Source organism: Pipistrellus kuhlii, unplaced genomic scaffold (assembly GCF_014108245.1).
Source record: "Pipistrellus kuhlii isolate mPipKuh1 unplaced genomic scaffold, mPipKuh1.p scaffold_m20_p_3, whole genome shotgun sequence".
NCBI lineage: Eukaryota > Metazoa > Chordata > Mammalia > Chiroptera > Vespertilionidae > Pipistrellus > Pipistrellus kuhlii.
In genome coordinates this window covers 93290431-93312342 of record NW_023425529.1, presented here as the reverse complement: position 1 = coordinate 93312342, position 21912 = coordinate 93290431, and the positions used below count along the sequence as shown (strand labels likewise).

The 21912-nt window shown below is 41.8% G+C and overlaps 1 protein-coding gene across 6 annotated transcripts in view; it reads left to right on the top strand.

Moving 5' to 3' along the window:
- The first annotated feature begins 1853 nt into the window (after positions 1–1853).
- The window catches only part of MICU2 (mitochondrial calcium uptake 2), a 132551-nt gene continuing 112492 nt past the window's right edge, over positions 1854–21912 (top strand). For 2 of the 6 annotated variants that reach the window (XM_036457564.2, XM_036457562.2), the window contains exon 1: positions 1856–2077. In XM_036457564.2, coding sequence (XP_036313457.1) covers positions 1892–2077 — 186 coding nt within the window. In that variant the 5' untranslated portion in view covers positions 1856–1891. Of the gene's footprint in view, positions 2078–21912 lie in introns of all 6 variants that reach the window. The other 4 variants (XM_036457565.2, XM_036457561.2, XM_045588532.1 and 1 more) reach the window with 3 other exon arrangements.

The following is a 21912-nucleotide window of genomic DNA, read 5'->3' as shown; positions in this document are numbered from 1 at the left end:
AATACAAATTGGCAGTTACAAAATAGTCCGGGGATGTAAAGTACAACATAGGGAATATAGTCAATAATCCTATATAATAAAGAGCTAATATGTAAATGGTCATCACACCCTCAGGCCATAATGGCTCAGACATTCAACACTGGGAAGAGAGGAATAGGGACCAGCCAGGCTTCGGCCCAGGAGAGGGATAAGCCACCCACCGCGCAGTCCTGGGCGCCAGTGCCTGCAGCTATGGCTGGGAAGAGGGACAAGCCACCTGCCCCGCAGTCCCAAGCACCTACAGCTGCAGCCCAGGCAAAGCCACCCACCCACAGTCCCCTGCAGCTGTGGCCAACCTGGGGGAAGCTGGCCCAGGTCCTGGGTGTCTGCCACTGGTCAGAGAGAGGGAAGCCCAGATCCCAGGTGCCTGCGACCAACTGGAGGATGGAATCCTGGATCCTGGCTGCAGGGCAAAGCAGAGGCAGTTAGGGGTGATCAAGCCAGCAGGGGAGCAGTTAGAGGCAATCAAGCAGGCAGACAGAAGGTTTAGGGGGGATCAGGCAGGCAGGGAGAGGGGTTAGGGGCAATCAGGAAGGCAGGCAAGTGAGTGGTTAGGAGCCAGCAGTCTCAGATTGCAAGATGCAGTCCGACATCCCCCTGAGGAGTCCCAGATTGGAGGGGGTGCAGGCGGGGCTGAGGGACCATGGGTGCACAAATTTCGTGTACCAGGACTCTAATATTGTAATAACTATTTAAGGTGCCAGGTGAGTACTTGAAATATCACATACTTTGTAACGTATACAATTGTCTATGCTGTACACATGCAACTAATGCAAACTAATGTTGAATATTATAAAATTAATATTTAATTAAAAATTATATAAGTAAAATATAAAAATAATTTTTAAGAATATGACGGTAGGAGAGATGAACAGAACAGACAGCAAGGACACTTAATTTTTTTAACTTTGCCAGTTTTGCAAGATGTAAAAAGTTCTGGATATGGATGGTGTGATGGTTGGACACCCGTGTGAATGTACTTAATGCCACAGAACTGTAGACATAAAATTGGCTAAGATGGTAAATCGTATGTTATTTATATTTTACAATTTAAAAATCAAATTTAAGCAAGATTACTTAACTGCTTAAGTAAGCCAAGTAGAAACAATTCTTTATACCAAGGCTGCTTACTAGAGGCAGGTCAGCTAATTCATGGTATTTGAAACAACATGTGAGAAAGTATCTGCAGACTCCTGAATAACAGGATAGCTTCAAGAAACCGTTGCTTTAAAGGATTTCAGAAATTCTTAAGTAGGAGAGTGAAAGGCTTTGGAAGAATCCCCCGAAAACCCCTTCATAATAATGGCAATAATAAAACTAATAATCGAAGCCAACATTGGAAAGTTCCACTGCAGAGGCATAGTTTAGGGCCCTGGTCGGCAAATCGATGCGGGTAGTCGTGTGGCATGAAGAGCCAATGCAGCTCTCAGGAATCTGCAGCGTATCGGGCTCCGAGTCCCAGCCCCTTCAGACAAGGTCCAGTTAGGACGCGTTCCTATGAGGCAAACTGCAGGGTTGCTCTCAATTACCATCCGTTTATTGTGCCGCTTCCTGTACAGGGCGGAGCCAACAACTCATCCCTCATTGACCTACTAGTGATTGCTTACGGACAGAGGGCACTTCCTCCACCACGGGGCTCCCTCTGGCCTCGGATTGGGGGCCTTTCTGGCTGCTCGGTGTTTCCCCGTTCCACCCGGCCGGCGCCGGCGGCAGAAGGTATTCCTTTCGCCGCCCCAAACCTTACGCAGCGAGCCCGCGGCGCAGGCGCTGAAGGCGGAGCAGAGGCTGCAGATCTCGCGAGGCCAACGGGGCCAAAGTTCTCTCCCGAAGGGACGCGGAGACTTCCGCAAACATGGCGGCAGCGGCTGCGCGGAGCGCTCGCCTGGTGGCCTGGGGCGAAAGGCTGCGGCGCGGAGCGGCTGCCAGGCCCCTGGCGGCGTCCCTGGCCGGCGTCGCGCTGGCAGGAGCGGGAGTGGCATGGTACCACGGCCTCGTCCATGTGGCCGCGCCACAGGGCCGCCCCTCTGTCCCAGCGCAGGTAGGGAAGGGCCCTTTGCGCCGGCCGCCTGAGCTCCTCCGACGCCCGGCCTGGGACCGGGGGTGTGGGTAAGGTTCGGGCAGGGCGGCGGAAGACCCCATGTGGTTGAGTAAGAGCCCCGCCGTGCCCAACTCCTCGGACAAACGTCGATGACACAAAATTGGTGGTGATGACGAAGGGCGTGTCTTAATGCAGCACTGAATCTGTCTCTGCCTCTTCCCCCTCCCTCCCTGGTGAGAGAAGTGGTTCACAGATCCACAGGTCGTTTTGTCCAGTTACCCTATCCCGGTGTACCTAAGCTTGTACGACTGCTTATTTGATGAAGTTATCCTAATAGATGATTTTCATTTAATCGTAAAAACGTTAACCATAAGAACTTACTGGCTGGTAATTTCCAGATTTTATGATCAACTGTATAGTGCTTCAGAAGACTGTGAGCAGTAAGTAAAAGAAGTTTCTTCTAAAAACCTCCATGTGTTAAAGTAAACTTCAAATTCCCTTAGTCCTGTATAATAAAACCCTAATATGCAAATCGACTGAACAGCAAAAGGGCAGGTCGCTATGACACACACTGACCACCAGGGGTAAGACAGACGTTCAATACAGGAACTGCCCCCTGGTGGTCAGTGCTCTCCCACAGGGGGAGCACTGCTCAGCCAGAAGCTGGTGGTAAGGAGTGAGTGGTCCTGGACTGTGAGAGGGCACAGGCAGGGTTGAGGGACAACCCTCCAATCTCCCGCCCCCGTGCATGAATTTCGTGCACCAAGCCTCTAGTGTGATATAAAATGCCTACATAAAACATTTGAAAAACTCCTTTTTAAATATTTTATGGGCATTATATTTTTGTGTGGACTTCTTTTTAACTTTAAAATGTGCAGTTTTTTGAATGTTCGTTATAGTCTTTTTTTTAAATCTTTATTGTTGAAAGTATTACATCTGTCCCCTTTTTCCCCCATCTCTCCCTTCCAGCCAACACCCCCATCCACACCCCAGGCCCTCATCACCCCTATGCGGATTTTTTTTTGAAAATTAAAAGTATTCTTTTTCTGTTCGTTTGTTAGATTTACATTAGCTTTTCTCACAAAAAAACACCAAGAACAGCCTGATACAACAAAAAAAAAGGAAAGCAGGCTGTGTGAGTTAAAATTATTGACAAATAACATCATTTCCTTAATAAATGAAAATGTCACGTAGAGAAAACATGCAATAACTAACTGTCCTGCATCCTTACACTATTTCTTTTTTTCTTTTTTTAATATATTTTATTGACTTTTTACAGAGAGGAAGAGAGAGGGATAGAGAGTTAGAAACATCGATGAGAGAGAAACATTGATCAGCTGCCTCTTGCACACCCCCTACTGGGGATGTGCCCGCAACCAAGGTACAATGTCCTTGATCAGAATGGAACCCGGGACCTTTCAGAACCCGACGCTCTGTCCACTGAGCCAAACCGGTTTTGGCCTTATACCATTTCTGATCGCAGGTAGCAGGATCTATCTTTTAGTGTTTTGTGGCATTTTTGTTAATCTGTGTCAAGCAGTTTATTCATCATTGGTTTCTCTACTTGTGTATTCTCGACCCCTTAATTCATTTTAAGATGCTTTGGTTAACCTTCCCAATGGAAACCCTTAGTGTCTTGATCTACCTAGGATAAAATCCACATTTTTAAATTTTGTCATTCAGAGCCCTCTAGTCACACTCAGACCTGTTACTGCTCAGACACACTTTCCAGCCAAAGTGGATTCACCCCTGTCACCAGAACAAGCAATTTTTGAGAGATTTCAGTTCATCTGTCTCATTGCTTTTTTGTGTTTTAAATTCCTGACATGACACTAAAAACTACACCAGTGTGGTAGTTTGGATTCTCCCCAGCTCCCTCCCGTCCCCTCCTTCAGCCTAGTTAAAGGAATACAGAAAACATTTTATTATCAGTTTTTTTTACAAAGTCTATGGACACATCCTTTACCACCAGTGAAGATGACTACACATTCCTCTCACAGCAGTGGTTGAATACAACAGGGATTGAAGGCCTGTACTTTGAAAACTCTCCCTCCATCTCATCAATTCTGGTAATACTTTCTGAAGAGGGACTTGCAGTCCCTCCACCATAGCTACCACCAGCATGTGCATAGTTGAGAATTACTGACATAGATATGTACCATCTCTTGATATTATTTTATTTTATATAGTCTAGTATAGTTATTTTTATAGTGCTAGCATAGTTATTTTGCTTAGTATTGCAAGGTGATAAAATCTTCCTGATAAGAATTTATAATAGTGATAATGTCCCTCATTTTCAATCATCACACTAAGTGATTTTGCCAATAAAAATTGTAGTTTTATATTTATCAAATTCTACACTTTTCTTTTTCCCATTGTGACCAACAGCTTGCGTTCATGAGGGTCAATCAGTAATTAACGGTAGAATTCAAAGTCATAAAACAAATAAATTGGAATTTTATTTTTTTCCTTTTCTTCCACAATTATTGAAGTACCTACTGTGTGCTAAGGCAGCATGCAAAGAATGGGGTTTTTATCCTAGGTATTTTTGTGTGGACTTCTTTTTAACTTTAAAATGTGCAGTTTTTTGAATGTTCGTTATATTCTTTTTTTAAAATCTTTATTGTTGAAAGTATTACATCTGTCCCCTTTTTCCCCCATCTCTCCCTTCCAGCCAACACCCCCATCCACACCCCAGGCCCTCATCACCCCTATGATCAACTGTATAGTGCTTCAGAAGACTGTGAGACTTCAGAAGACAAATAAATAAATTGGAATTTTATTTTTTTTCTTTTCTTCCACAATTATTGAAGTACCTACTGTGTGCTAAGGCAGCATGCAAAGAATGGGGATTTGAGGCTTCCAGTTTATGGGGAAAGCGATTTTCGCAGTTTGCTGTGATAGGGTAGTAAGTGAGGCAATGGGAACACATTGGAAGTGCATTCAGCACAGTCTTGGTTTCTTAAAGCAATGTGAACTGACACCTGTAGATGATTAGGAATCTGCCAGACAAAAAGTGTGGGAAGAATATTGCAGGCATTAGCATTGCCAAAGCCTAAAGATAAGGATTTCACTCTGGAGAACATAAACTGCAAAATATAGGGTTCAAGATGGCTTAAGTGGTGGCAGGCAGTCAGATCATGAAGTACTCCTTAAGCCGTATGACAAAAATGTTTATCTGAGGACAGAAGGGAACTAGTTTACGGGTACTTACCCTTCATGGGCCCAGGCATAGAACCCAGGGAGTCTGTGAATTTAGATTTTAAAAGATTACATTTTTGTTTTCATTGACCTATATTTAACATTTTCTTCAATTACCAACTTTGCATTAAATAGAAATCTCCGGTATTTTCCATAATAGTTGTTACAGCTATCAGTATCACTTCTTTGAAAGTAGATCATCTATATTTTTTAAACCTGCCACCAGATGGTTATTTAATGCATAAAGAATTACATATATTACTATATCACAAACAGAAGGATGGAGTGTCAAGCCAAAGTTGTGTTTAAAGTGGCTAAATTCAGTTTATAATTAGTGTGCCTTTCCTCCAAGCTTCAATCCATCCGTGTTTATATGCATGTTTGCAGTTCTAAAGCATTTTCACTGATCTGTGAGTAGTGGGTTATTACTTTGCAGAATGTTTCTTAATTTAGATTTGGTTGATACCTCATGATTTAGGCTTTTGTGCTATGAATAATACTAAACCATGCTGTGTTCTTTTCGGTGTGTGATGTTAGAAGGCATGTGATACAGATTTCTACTGATGATGTTAACTTTCATTATTTAGTAAGATTAGGTATCTGCCAGGTTTCTTAACTGTAAAGTTAATGTATATTTTATACTCATCTATACATACAAAAGCCTAAGTGACTGAACAACCAGCCAGTAGCTATGATGCGTACTGACCCAGACCTTGCTGCTGGGGCCCTGACAGCCCTGAACCTGGTTCACCCGCGCCCCTACTCAGACAGGAGGGAGGAGGGAGCCCGATTCTTCTTGGAATTGGCAGTTGGTTAGCTTGCTGCTGGGGCCAACCTTCCGAAGTTCCTCCCTCCCTCCAGCCCCGATGGGGATTAGAGGGCCAGGCCAGCCAGCCAACCTCTCCCAGTCCCTCTCCCCCCAAATCCCTGGCAGGCCGCCCCCCCCCCCCCCCCCCATTGGCCCTGATTGCCAGCCAGGCCAAGGGACTCCACCCATGCACAAATTCCTGCGCGGGGCCTCTCGTTAATAAATATTTTGGAAGGTGGTACTTTGAGGCTTTGGGGAGCTTTCTCTTTTCCACTGTTCATCCATTCATTTATATCTATTTGGACTCATTGATTCTTGTTTTATTCAAAACGTTTCAATTCATGACTGTCATGTTTGTGTGGATACTAGATTTCCCTGTATGTAACCAATGTTCCAAAAGCTGTGCCCATTCTTCTCACCCCGGGCAAAGGAGGAGGAGAAAGAAAAGGGCTGCAGACAATGATTGATTGATTGATTGATTGATTGCTCAATCTCAGAGAAGACCTTTCAGCATAGTGACAAAATGACAGGTAACATGCCTAGTACATGGTCAATGATAATCTCTGAAATGTCAAAGGGATAGAGGGAAGATGGTACCTTGGAAAGCAGCTAGGGAAGCAAAAGTAGACATCCTCCCCCACTGACTTTAATGCTGTGGGGGTTTTTCTTAAACTATATTTAATGTGTTTATTTATGCTGACCTTAATACTGAAAGGATTCTAAGTGGCTTAGAAAAATGCTACTGCAATTTATACTTTTTAAATGGAGAGGAAAATAAAAAATACAAGATGAAGATTTTAAAAAGATTAAAATGTAAGCTGTGAGATTCTGTATTATGATTGATTTTAAACTTAGCAACAAGTTCAAAGAGAACAGGCCTATTATTTGCTTCATAATACAATTATGCTGTGTAACGATGTTTCTGTGAACAACAGACTGAAGTATGATATACCATACAGATGATATAGTGAAGTGTACCATCTAGGTTTGTGTAAGTTCCTCTGATGTTCGCCCAACCACAAAATCACAGAACTTATCCCTGTTATTAAGCGACACATGACTATAGTCAATTGCTCAGAAGCATAACTAATTCTGAGAATAAAACTATTTTCTTCTGTTTCATAAAGAAAATACTATAGCATCATTTTAATAAGTATAACAAAAAGTTTCATATGGCAGTTTTTATAATCTCAAAGTAGGACATTTTCATAACCCCCAAAAAAGTATTAGATAAGTGTGCTTACCATGGCAGCATAGTCACAAGAAAACCCTTCAAGAAGGAGGGAGTACCCACTTAAGTCTGGATGAAAAGAGGAGAATAGAAAATGGAATTTTGGGTGTGGCAATAGGGAAGTTGTTGGTGAAATTTAATTGGGATGTGGTGAAAGACTGAAGTAAGGAAGCAAATAAATGAATAGAGATACTTTTTTTTAGAAGTGTTACTATAAAGGATGTAAAAGGCAGTGAACAGGAGATAAGAGACCAAAGACAGGTTTTGGTTTTTATTTTAAGACTTCTAGAAACCAGTTTGGCTCAGTGGATAGAGCGTCGGCCTGCGAACTGAAAGGTCCCAGGTTCAATTCTGATCAGGCATATACCTTGGGAGGTGTGCAAGAGGCAGCTGATTGATTATTCCCTCTCATTGATGTTTCTAACTCTCTCCCTCTCCCTCTCTGTAAAAAATCAATAAGATATATTAAAAAAAAAAAAAAAAAAAAAAAGACTAGAAGCCCAGTGCACAAAACTATTTTTACTCATCAGTTTATATTGTTCATTACATTCAACTAATTAGCGAGATCATGAGGTATTTATCTTTCTTGGACTGGATTATTTAACTTAGCATAATGTTCTTCAAATGGTAAGAGTTCTTTCTTTTTTTATAGCAGCATAGTATTCAATTGTGTAGAGAGAGGTTCCATAGTTTTTTAATCCACTCATCTGCTGATGGACACTTAAGCTGTATCCAAATCTTAGCTATTGTAAATTGCACTACTGTGAACATAGGGGTACATATATTCTTTCTGATTGGTGTTTATGATTTCTTGGGATATATTCTAGAAGTGGGATTACTGGATCAAAGGGAGTTGCATTTTTAATTTTTTTTTTTTTTTAAGGAAATGCCATAGTGTTTTCCACAGTGGCTGCACCAGTCTGCATTCCCACTGGCAGTGCACAACGTTTCCTTTTTTTCCACATCTTCCCAAGCACTTGTCATTGGTTGATTTGCTAATGATAGCCATTCTGACAGATGTAAGATGGTACCTCATTTTTATTTGCACCTCTCAGATAATTAGTGACTTTGAGCATGTTTTCATGTCTGTTGGCCTTTTATATGTCTACTTTCAAAAAGTGTCTACTTAAATCCTTTGCCCATTTTTTGATTGAATTGTTTATCTTCTTTTGTTAAGATGTATGAGTTACCTATAAATTTTAGAGATTAAATCCTTATCGGAGATAACATTTGGCAAATATATTCTCCCCTGCAGTGTGCTCTCTTATGGTTTTATTTGTTTATTTTCCTGTGCATATGCTTTTTATTTTGATGTAGTCCCATTTGTTTATTTTCTCCTAAGTTTCCTCTGACCTAGGATATGTATCAGTAAAGATATTGCTATGAGATAGTCTGATACTTTGCTGCCTATGGATTCCACCAAGATTTTTATGGTTTCCTGTCATATGTTTAAATATTTTATCCATTTTGAGGATTGGGGTTTTTTTTTATATATGGTGTAAGTTTGTGATCTCGTTTCATTTTTTTGCTAGTATCTGTTCAATTTTCTCAACACCATTTATTGAAGAGACTCTCTTAACTTCATTTTGTGCTCCTGCCTCCTTTGTCAAATATTAATTGAGCATAATGGCTTGGGTAGATTTCTGGGTTCTCTGATCTGTTTCATTGGTCTATATGTCTGTTCTTGTGCCAATACCAGGCAGTTTTGAAAACAATAGCTTTGTAATATAGCTTGATATCTGGTATTGTGATCCCTCCAACATTGTTCTTTGATTGCTGAGGGCATTTGGGGTCTTTTTTTATTCCATATGTATTTTAGGAGAGTTTGTTTTAGGTGGGTGAAATATGCCATTGGTATTTTATTAATATATTTTATTGATTTTTTACAGAGAGGAAGAGAGGGATAGAGAGCTAGAAACATCGATGAGAGAGAATCATCCCCTTGGGGATGTGCCCGCAACCAAGGTACATGCCCTTGCCCGGAATCCAACCTGGGACCGTTCAGTCCACAGACCGATGCTCTATCCACTGAGCCAAACCGGTTTCGGCTGCCATTGGTATTTTAATGGGGAGTGCATTGAATCTATACATTGCTTTGGGTAGTATGGACATTTTAATGATGTTGATTTTACCAATCCATGAACATGGTATATTCTTCCACTTCTATCTCTTTTTTCAACATCCTGTAGTTTTCTGAGTACAGATCTTTTACCTCCTTAGTTAAATTTATTTCTGTGTATCTTAATTTTTTTGTAGCAATGATAAATGGGATTGTTTTTTAGTTTCTTTCTGTGAGCTCATTATTGGTGTATAAAAATGCCATAGCTTTCCAGATGTTAATTTTTTATCCTGCTACATTGCCAAATTCATTTACTAAATCTATTAGTTTTGTTTTTTTTTTTATGGAGTCTGAAGGGTTTTCTATATACACAATATCATGTCATTTGCAAACAATGATAATTTTTTACTTTTCTTTTAAATAAATGTTTATTGTTCATATTATTACAAATATTCCTTCCCCCCCACCCCACCATTGCTCTCCTCCACCAGGTTCCCACCCCACCCTCTGCCCTTTCCCCACTCACCATTGTCCTCATCCATAGGTGCACAGTTTATGTTCAGTCTCTTCCCACATCCCTCTCTCCTCTTTTCCCCAAGAATTGTCAGTTCACTCCCCTTCCATACCTCTGATTCTGTTATATTCAACAGTTAATATTGTTCATCAGATTTTTTTTCAATTTCCTTGGTTTTTAGATTCACATGTTGACAGTTATGTATTTGTTGTTCATAGTTTTTATCTTTATTTACTTTCTCTTCTGAAAGAACCTCCTTCAGCAATTCATATAATTCTGGTTTGGTGGTGATGAACTCCTTTAGCTTTTTTTTTTTTAATTAGTGAAACTCTATATCTGACCTTCGATTCTGAATGATAGCTTTGCTGGATAGATTATCTTTGGCTGTAGGTTCTTACTGTTCATCACCTTGAATATTTCTTGCCATTCCTGTCTGGCCTGCATGGTTTCTGTTGAGAAATCAGCTTATAATTGTATAGGTGCTCCTTTATAGGTAACTACCTGCTTTGCTCTTGTTGCTTTTAATATTATCTCTTTGTCTTTTGCTCTTGGAATTTTAATTATGATTTGTCTTGGTGTGGTCCTCTTTGGATTCCTTTTGTTTGGAGTTCTGTACGCTTCCTGGACTTGTAAGTCTAATTCTTTCACCAGGTGGGGGAAGTTTTCTATCACTATTTCTTTCAGTATGTTTTCGATATCTTGCTCTCTCTCATCTTCTGGAACCCCCATAATTCTGATGTTGGTTCACTTGAAGTTGTCCCAAAGGTTTCTTACATTATCTTCAATTTTCTGAATTCTCTTGTCTTCTAGCTTCTTTGGAGGAGTGTCTTCTGGTTCTTTATGTTCCAAATCTTTGGCTTGATTCTTGCGATCTTCCCTTCTGTTTTTAGGACTCTGTATAACATTTTTTATTTCAGACAATGTATTCTTTATTTTTTGTTGATCCCTTATCATTTCTTGTTGATTCCTTATTAATTCTAGTTGATCCCTTTTAATATCCTCATAGGTCTTATCGATCTTTTCTAGGAAATTTTTGAAAAACCTTATAAGCGTGGATTTGAACTCTATATCCAGTCGCTTTTTGTCCTCCATTTCTTTCATTTGTGATCTATTTCGTTGTCCCATTTCGCAGCTACAGATGGGGCAGAGTTTCAGGGTGGAGCCTACAGCCTTGGCTTCTGTCAGTCCCGCCCTATGCGGCTCCTGGGTCTCAGGTTCCTTCAGTACTCGTTGCAAGCGCCTCTGAGAGAAAGGTGCCCTTGATTTTCGCCTGCTAGCAAACAGTCTAGGCTCTCCCCCAGTGAGCCCGGAACTGGGGTTCAGTTCAGTTGGAAGTGGGATTGGAGGTGGCGTTCAGAGCAGTCTGGAGCCCCTGTCTCCTTCCCGCCAGGGCAATTCCGCGGCACAGCCAACCGTCCCTTCTCTGCGCTCAATGTGCGCGCCTCTGGGACCTCCTTTCGCCGCTCCCCCGGGGTTCCGCCTTACAGCCCAGCTCCCTCTGTTTGAGCCTGGGTCCCCGGGGTCTGGCCTAGAACTGGGGTTCACAGCAGTCGGAACTGGGGCCCAACACAGTCAGAGCTTTTATCTCCTTCCCGCTAGGGAACACCAGCCAGGCATTCAGCCGCCCTCCTCTCCGTCTCTGTCCTCTCCGCACACCGCATGTCTCCATACCTTAGGCTTTTATAGCTCCTCCACGATTCCTTCTGGTTTTCTCCTTGCTTCTCGTTGTAGAATTTCCAGTCAGTCGACTTTCCTGTAGTTCTGGGTAATGTCCATTTTATATTTTAGTTGTATTTTATTGAAATTGTTGTGTGCGGCTGCGGCTAGGTGTTTACCTGGGCAGCCATCTTGGATTCTCCCCTCAATTTTACTTCGTCTTGTCCAATTTGGATACCTTTTATTTCTTCTTGTCTGATCTCTATGGCTAGCACTTCCAGTACTATGTCAAACAGGAGTAGTGAAAGTGGGCATCCCTGTCTTGTTTCTTTGATATTACTTAAATTTATATTTGAATTCATTTTATATTTTATGAGTACAACCTGACTAAAACAATTGGTCATGCACTGGCCAGAGTGTCTCAGTAGATTTGATCATTGTCATGGACACCGAAAGATTGTCATTTCCATTCGCAGTAAGGACAAAAACCTAGGTTGCAGATTCAATCCCCAGTTGGTGCACGTACAGAAAGGCAGCGATCAATGTTTCTCACATTGATGTTTTTCTCTCTGGGTCCTCTCTTCCCCTCTCTAAAGTCAATAAACATGTCTTTGGGTAATGATTATAAAAGGGGGGGGGGGAAATATTGTCACAAATTTTAAATAAATAAAAGCAAGGAAGGTGGATCATAATGTTTAAACAATGAAAAAGAAATATACTAATTTAGGAGTGATTTCATAAGTTTCATTTGATGTAGGTCTCTTTTTTCTATCACATATAGATGAATATTCTAAAAACTCATAATGTAATTAATAAGTTGTAGCTATTTCAATTTGCTGTAAGAGCTCTAAACAATTCAACAGCCTAGCCAGCATGGCTCAGTGGTTGAGCATCAACCTATGAACCAGGAGGATCATGGCTCAATTCCCAGCCAAGACATGTGCCTGGGTTGTGGACTCAATCCCCAGTGGTGGTGTGCAGGAAGCAGCTGGTCAATGATTCTCTCTCATCATTGATGTTTCTATCTCTCCCTCTCCCTTCCTCTCTGAAGTCAATAAAAATGTATTTTCAAAAAAGGAATTCATGTAGTAAAATTGGCATTGCTTTTATTTCAAGTTGTGGTGATTATTTTTTTGGAAGGGGGAAAATTATACTAGTAAGACAGAGTTTAACAGAGGTTAAACTAAACTGTGTGGGAGTATACTTGGATCAGGGTGTATTTGTGTGCAGTGCATTGGGTTTCATGACAGTACATTTAAAACTGGTATGCCAAGGACAGTAAACTTTACAGTTATATACATAAGTTTAATAACCAGGAAATGTTGTAAACCTAATGAAGACTAAAACTCTTGCAACAGTAAAGCAAGAATGCAAAATCTTTTTTTTTTATGTTATTGCCCCAAGTCAAACTGCCTTCAAAACAGATAAGTGATGACAAAGCTTTGATGTTAATAAAACCAAATGGAAGTCAAAAATCAAAGTGTGTAGATGGCTAGATTATAAAAAGAAAGATGACAAAATAGTACCCTGTAATTATATGTAATTTGTGCTTTTGGCATAGCTATTTGTCCTGCATGAATGAGAGGTTGTCTTACTTTTTCCTTACTTGATAATAGGACAGTGCATACATATATATCATACTGTCAGTCTGGGGAGATGAGGGGAGACAAGAAAGAAAGAAAACCAAATATAATTTTATATATATATATATATATATAGAGAGAGAGAGAGAGAGAGAGAGAGAGAGAGAGTCTTGTTTTGTTTTATATATATGTATATATGCCTAAGTGACCGGCCAACTGACTGGTATGACACACAATGACCATCACAGGGCATATGCTATGACACACAATGACCATCACAGGGCAGATGCTCAACACAGGAGTTGCCGAGCCACAGCACTTTTGCAGAGTACCCTCTCACACTCCAGGACGCCTCAGGGGCTGTTGGACTGCTGGGTTTGACCCAATCCCGGCAGGCCAGGCTGAGGGACTCCACCCACTGGAGGAACCCGGCTCATTCCACATATGCCCTTCAAGCCCCAGCACCACCCTAAGTGCAGCCATCCAGGGTGAAACCATGGGAAGTTGGCTTCAGAATTTGTCCAACCCGTCTCGCCCAAGTCCCACCCACCAGCCACCTAGTTAATTTCCTTTCAATGTGCATGAATCTGTGCACCAGGCCTCTAGTTGTAATATAAAAGGGAAAGCATATTTTAGCCTTTCCTTTTGTAGTTATATTTATTTGCAATCATATCAGTTTAGCTTTACTCAAGTAAAAAATTGTTCTATAAAACATACATTTAGTTGAAAATGTATACAAATTAATGCCTTTATTCCTGTGAATTTTGGGGTTTTATGAATTACAACATTTCATAAACATATCCTGACCCACAATTAATACCAGTATATGAACTTAAAATTTATATTGGGTCGGCAGCTAAGTAATTGCGGATTTTTAAAAGAAAATCAAAGACAATTTTTTCATGGAACTAAATAACTTTATTCTGTACTGTATTGCCCATTTTGATCAATGACCTTTTGCCATCTTTCAGGCAGCATCATAATCCCACGTTCAAAAAACTTCTGGTTTTTATTAGCAAAAAACTGAATCAGGTACGATTTGACATCATCATCATTATTGAAATTTTTACCATTCAAGGAGTTTTGTAAAGATCGAAACAAAAAGTAATCAGATGGTGCAAGGTCAGGACTATATGGTGGATGTGGCAAAACATCCCAACCAAGCTCCATTAATTTTTGCCGAGTGACCAAAGATGTGTGTGGCCTTGCATTGTCATGATGGAATACAACACCTTTTCGATTTGTCAATTCGGGCCGCTTTTCTTCAACTGCATTGTTTAATTTCGTTAGTTGTTCAATGTAGACATCAGAATTGATCGTTCGGTTGGGTGGTAAGAGTTCAAAGTAGACAATTCCTTTGTAATCCCACCAAACTGATAACAAAACCTTCTTTTGATGAATATCAGCTTTTGATGTTGTTTGAGTTGGTTCACCTGGCCTGCTCCACCATCTTTTCCGCTTGATATTGTTGTAAACAACCCATTTTTCATCGCCAGTTATCAGTCGTTTTAAAAATGGATCATTTTCATTACGTTTCTTTAGCAAATCGCAGCTGCTAATGCGTTGTGTTAACTGTGATTCTTTCAGTTCGTGAGGAACCCATGTATTGAGTTTTTGAACATAGCCAAGTTGTTTTAAGTGATTTTCAATGCATGTATGTGATACATGAAGCTTCTCTGCAATCTCATGTGTTGTACTGTGACAGTCCGAATTGATTATTGCTTTGATTAGGGCGTCATCAACTTCAACTGGACGACCAGAGCTTTTTTCATCTTTGAGTGAAAAATCACCAGAACGAAATTTGGCAAACCAATTTTGACACTGCCGTTCTTTTAAGGCTTTGTCACCATAAACAGCACATAACTTTTTATGAGCTTGCGATGCGTTTTTCCCTTTGCGGAAATAAAAAAGCAAAATATGACGAAAATGTTCCTTTTGATTTTCCATTTTTCAACGAACGCCAAACGAAAACTACAAAACAGATCAAAAAACTTTTTTTACTGATTAACAGCTGAATAGCCAACTATCAAATAACAAAATGTGTTTTACATTTGTACTATGTCTGCAAACCTAAAAATTCAACTGAAGCCATAAATGTGTGAAACCCGCAATTACGTAGTTGCCGACCCAATAGTTTAAAAACTGGTAAATATTTGGTAAAGTCAACCAATAACAAATATATTCTCTTAATAATCTGCTTTCCATAAGTAAGACTGTTAAATGTTTCAGTTTGTAAGCAATTTCATAATAGAAATAATACTTAATGAATCCTGTATTTAAGTAGGAATTGTCTATACAGAAAATTTTTATTGAAATCTATGAAAGTTCCATGAATGTGAAATAAAAGTTGTCATTACTGTTAAGAAACATGACCTTAGAAAATTTTAATTTTATCTACATGTATAAAGTATGGTTTATGTGTTATGTACTAAAAACTTTATACCTTATGTGTTTCTTATTATATATGATTAGAGGCCTGTGGGATCCCTGGGCCTGGCCTGTGGGGATCGGGCCAGAACAGGCTCTCTGACATCCCTCATGGGGTCCCACATTGTGAGAGGGCAATTCTTGGATGATGCACCCAGGAATCAGGCTCCATTCTCTCTGGTTCCAGGTATGGCACCCAAAAACCACAACTGCCAAGTCACCACAGCTTAGCAGCTCCTACATTGAGTGTCTTCTCCCTGGTGGTCATTGCACTTCATAGCTACCAGACAGTCACTTAGGCTTTTATGTATATACTAGTTACGTTGTTAGATCATTTATGTCTTTATTTAATCCTCCCCCCTACCCCTTGAATTCTCATGCTGAGTGATGTGTGTGTCTTATTTGTTCCATTTGTGTGATAAGTATTTATTCATCCCTTTATTTTTAGCCTTTTTAAATCAGTGCATTTTAAGTATGTTCTATATATACTAAATAGAGTAGGACTTTGCTCTCTAAGCAAGCTTGAAAATCGTTAAATAGGCAAGTTAAGTTCATTCCCATTGTTATATCTGATATATTTGTTTTCTCTTCTGTCATTATATAATTACTATCAGTATTATACTTATTACTAGAGACCCCGTGAACGAAATTCGTGTCCCTCAGCCCAGCGTGCACCCTCTTCAATCTGGGACCCTTCGAGGGATGTCTGACTGCCCGTTGAGATCCAATCACAGTAGCATCAGGTCTAAACGGGCAGTTAGGACATACCTCTCACAATCCAAGACTGCTGGCTCCCAACTGCTCACCTGCCTGCCTTCCTGATTTCCCCTAACCGCTTCTGCCTGCCAGCCTGATCACCCCTTAACCACTCCCCTGCCAGCCTCATTGATGTCTAATTGCTCCCCTGCCAGCCTATTTGCCCTTAACTGCCCTCCTTTGAAGACCTGGTCACCCCTAACTGCCTTCCGCTGTAGGCCTGAGTTCCCCCCCAACTGCCATTCCCTGCAGGCTTGATTGTCCCCAACTGCCCTCCTTTACAGGCCTGGTCTCTCCCAACTGCCCTCCCCTGCTGGGCTGATTACCATCTTGTAGTGGCCATTCTGTGTCCACATGTGGGCAGCCATTTTGTGTATTGGAGTAACAGTCAATTTGCATATTACTCTTTTATTATATAAGATAGAGGCCTGGTGCACAAGTGAGGGCCAGCTGGTTTGCCCTGAGGTGTCCCGGATCAGGGTGGGGGTTCCTTTGAGGCATGGAGTGGCCTGGGCAAGGGGCCTGTGGTGGTTTGCAGACTGACCATGCCCCCCAGTGACCCAAGTGGAGACCCTGGTATCTGGGATTTATTTATCTTCTATAATTGAAACTTTGTAGCCTTGAGCAGAGGCCAGGGCCAGCCAGGAAGCTTGGCTTCCTCCATCGCTGGTGGCAGCCCAAGCCTCCTGCTCTCTCTAGCTCTGTGGCCACCACCATTTTTGTTGGGATTTATTTATCTTCTATAATTGAAACTTTGTATTCTTGAGCAGAGGTCAAAGGCTGACCAGAGGTGGCAGGAAGTTTGGCTTCCTCCGTTGCCAAGAAAACCCTAGCCTTCTGCTGGTTTCGTGGCTGCAGCCATGTTGGTTGGGTTAATTTTCATACTCACTCCTGATTGGCTGGTGGGCATGGCTTGTATGCATGGCAGAGGTATGGTCAATTGGCATGTTTTTCTTTTATTAGTGTAGATAGTGGCCTGGTGCACGAAATACGTGCATAGGGGTAGGGGTTCCCTCAGCCCAACCTGCACTCTCTCCAATTGGACATCCCTCTCACAATCTGGGACTGTTGGCTCCTAACTGCTCACCTGCCTGCCTGCCTGATCACCCCTAACTGACCTTCCCTGCCAGCCTAATCTCGCCCCTCACTGCCCTCCCTTAATGGCCTGATCTCACCCCCAACTATCCTTCCCTGCCAGCCTGATCTTGCCCAGTCTCTGTCTCTCTTTTTTTTCTCTCTCTCTCTCTCTGCAGTCCTCCAGGCCTCCCTGTCTCCCTCTTCCTCTTTCCTGCCTGGGAGGGGGTGGAGACTGTGAGGGCCACTCCACTCTTTGCCAACCCTCCCTTCCATCTAGGCCTCTTCAGTCCCAGTCTTTTGTTTCCTCATTCTGAGAGAGGCTCTGAGAGCAAGCTGGGAGGGAAAGAAAGGAAGAAAAGCTGTAAGCTGGTGGGTGTTGTGTGTGTCTGTGCATATGTGCATTTGTGAATGAGTGTGTCGGCCCTGCCTCACTCTTCTCTGTCTCCACTGGCACAAGTCCCCACCCACAGAGCCTACTGCACCACGCAGCCTGGGCGTTAGGTCGAGCTGTAAAGATGTCCTTTAGCACTTTGCTTTATTCTAGTCATTAGATCTGATGTGACGGACCCAGGGTTTTTATATATTAGGATGGTGCCAGGCATCTCCCTTCTCCATCCCTCATCACTTAGCTAGTATATGCATTGGAAATGCATATCATTTTTAAAATCAGGCAAAATAAACTTTTAAGTAGGAAAACACAATCTTTTTCCTCAAATCATTCTAGATATTATAGCAACAAATGGTTGCCCTAGCCCAGTGGTTGGCAAACCACAGCTCACGAGCCACATGTGGCTCTTTGGCCACTTGAGTGTGGCTCTTCCACAAAATACCATGTGCAGGCGTGCACATACAGTATGAATGCAACTTTGTGGCCCATGCGCTGAAGTCGGTTATCAGCCTGAGCGAGTCTATTTTGAAGAAGTGGTTCTAAAGCCGAGCCACACTTTTATACATATAGATTTTATTAAGACCAAGCTTTTATTTGGAAATTTTATAGAGTAAAGATGTTCCTTTAGGACTTTGCTTTATTCTGGCTAGACAGCAGTTGTATATTCTTTATTTTAATTAATCTGTGTTAGTAGAAAACTCAAGACCTTTTTAAAGGACATGTAATTTGTAAATTTTTCATTTTATACTTTGTCCTGTTGGAGAAACTTTTTCTTTCATCTAAATTTTAAGAGACCTCTATGGCCATGTGTTGAAAATGGATTGAATCTGATATTCATCTCAATTATTTAAAGTTAACTGTGTACACTAATGTGTGTAGTATTTAAAATTGGAGTGTTTTATTTTACTAATCATTCTATCTAATAAAAGAGTAATATGCAAATTGACCATACCTCCACTACACCCGCAAACCACGCCCACCAGCCAATCAGAGTATGCAAATGAGTATGCAAATTTACCCAACCAAGATGGCTGGGGCTGCGGAGCGAGCAGGAGGCTTGGGGTTTCCTGGTAATGGAGGAAGCCAAGCTTTCTGCACACCCTGGCTGCCTAGGCCTCCACTCAAGGCTACAAAGTTTCAATTATAGAAGATAAATAAACCCCAACAAAAATGGCTTTGGCCATGGAGCAAGTATGAGGCTTGGCTCGGCTCAAGGCTACAAAGTTTTAATTATAGAATATAAATAAATCCCAGATACCAGGGTCTCCAGCTTGGGCTGTGGCCAGCCTGCAAACCACCACAGGCCCCTCGCTAAGGCCGCCCCACGCCCCAAGGAAACCCTAACCCTGATCTGGGACACCCTTCAGGGCAAACCAACTGGTCCCCACCTGTGCACCAGACCTCTATCCTATCTAATAAAAGAGTAATATGCAAATTAACTGTTACCCCATGTGGACACAGAATGGCTACTACAAGATGGTAATCAGGCCAGCAAGGGAGGGCAGTTGGGAAAGACCAGGCCTGTAAAGGAGGGCAGTTGGGGACAACCAGGCCTGCAGGGGAGGGCAGTTGGGAGGGACCAGGCCTGTAAAGGAGGGCAGTTGGGGGCAGTTAGGGTTGACCAGGCCGGCAGAGGAGGGAAGTTGTGAGCGACTGGGCCTGCAGAGAAGGGCAATTGGGGGAACCCAGGCCTGCAGAGGAGGGCAGTTGCGGGCAGGGGGGGGGGGGAGCGGGGAGGAGGGGGAGTTACCAGGCCTGTAGGGGAGGGCAATTAGGGGCAAACAGGCTGGCAGGGGAGCAGTTAGGCATCAATCAGGCCGGCAGGGGAGTGGTTAGGGGGTGATCAGGCTGGCAGACAGAAGTGATTAGGGGCAATCAGGAAGGCAGGCAGGCGACTATTTGGGAGCCAGCAGTCCTGGATTGTGAGAGGTATGTCTGACTGCCTGTTTAGGCCCAGTGCTACTGGGATCCCAGATTGGGAAGGTGCAGGCTGGGCTGAGGGACACACACCCCTGTGTATGAATTTTGTGCACTGGGCCTCTAGTTTTATCATATTTTCACTCAGATTTTCTGTTCATCTTTGTCACTTAACCTTTGAATATGTTGTGAATTTATTTGAGAATGTTTTAAAAGTTACATAGTCTCTCCCAATAGGTGCATACACATATTTTCTTTCTGCTCTAAATTTTTAGGTTCCGTCCTTGTCCCTTGTCCCAAAAGTATTTGTCCTTCACATTATGAAATGTTTTAAATGTTACATGGAAAATTTTCTGGTTCACTGCTTTGATCATGCCATTAGCCTCAGGTCAGATAATTTATTATATTCACTTCTGTTCTAACTCTACATTCTTTTCTAGCCCAGTATATGTTCTGTTAGCCCTATGGCACTAGATTATAGAGTTAAACCTTTATAAATGCCTTTGTTTCTATATCCCTTTCTTTGAATCAGAAAGATTCATCATCCTAGGGAGCATCTTCATATTTCTTCTCTTTACCCCCTCGCCTATAAGGGAGTTGCATAATTCAAGTTTTCAGAGCCTAAGGAGTTGCCTATAAATTCTTAGGAATGTTATTAATAGTGGTAATAATACATGATACATCTGTAAAGTTTTTTAAAATTATGAGTTAAAAGAGAATCTAAACATAGTCATAATATTTAGGAATTAATTTTACACTAAACAAAGTAACCAAATTCACCCAAGTCTTTAAATATTTAGAGTTACTCTTTGGGACTTCACTAGCAATTCAAGTTTGGAGATTTGAGTTGCCTGATTTCATTTCAGAATGTCAGCTCTATCCTCGCCTGCAAATATCTGTTTCTTCTTTCCCTCATTTCATTTCAGAATGTCAGGCTCTGTCTATACATCCTGAAAATATCTGTTTCTTCTTTCCAAGATTAAACTAGGATTATTCCCTTGAATAAACTTTTATATAAAGAATACAGGAGGCTCTGGCCAATTTTCTCAGTGCTGAGAGCATCAGCCTGCGGACTGAAAGGTCTCAGGTTTGATTCCTAATGTAAGAATAAGCAAATCATCTTTCCTGTCAAAAAACAGTTTAGACAAGCCACCATTTTGGACTGTGTAACTTGGCAGCCACCATGTTGGCCACATGGCTTGCGGTTCCCCTCGGGGCCACCATCTTGAAACAGCAAAGGCCAATCCCCCCCTTTGAATTAGCCAATTGCAAAAGACTGTGCACCCGAGCTCCAATCAAGAGTGAGGGACAGGTCACGTGCGTCAGGGATTATAAAGTCAAGCAGACCTTTGCTCTGTGTTTGCCTGCTTCCAGACAATGTATGTGCCCCTTTATGTAGAAGTAAAGATATTTTTGTTGCAGCCTGGCTCCTGAGTGTGCTTTGTGTTCTACCAGGACCCCTAAATTGGGAGGCTAGCCTTATTTTTTACACCAGTAAAGGGCACATATCTCAATTGCAGGTTTAAACCCTAATCCCAGTCAGGGCTCATGTGGGAGGCAACCAATCCTTGTGTGTCTCTCACATCAGTGTTTTTCTCCCCACCTCCTTCCACTCTATCTGAAAATCATTGGGGGAAAATATCCTCAGGTAAGGGTTTAAAAAAAAAAAAATTAAAGGGCATGTTATTCACCAAATGAATTTTAAAAGAGAGGGATTACCCAAGGCTGGCTCTGTCCACGCCTGCCCATAAAATACGTATGTAACAAATCATCATAAACTACATTTTCTTCACTGCTTTTGTTTCTCATGTAAGATCCTAAAATTCTCAGGAGTCATGATAAAATTTTTCTTTAACATGCGCCCAAAAAAACTTAATGTTTGGTAAAGATTCCACTTTTGCCTGGGCACATGCTAGCAATTATGCAAACTTTGTAACTGTTTCATCAGCACTTTTATACTACTTACTAGAGGCCTGGTGTATGAAATTCATGCACGGAGGTGTGTGTCACTCAGACCAGTTTGCACCACCTCCAATCTGGGAAACCTCGAGAGATGAGCGGTCACACATTTCTCTCACAATCCAGGACTGCTGGCTCCCAACCACTTGCTTGCCTGCCTGCCTGATTGTCCCTAATGCTTCTGCCCGCCAGGCTGATCACCCCATAGCTACTCACCTGCCAACCTGTTCACTCCCAACTGCCTTCCCCTGCTGGCCTG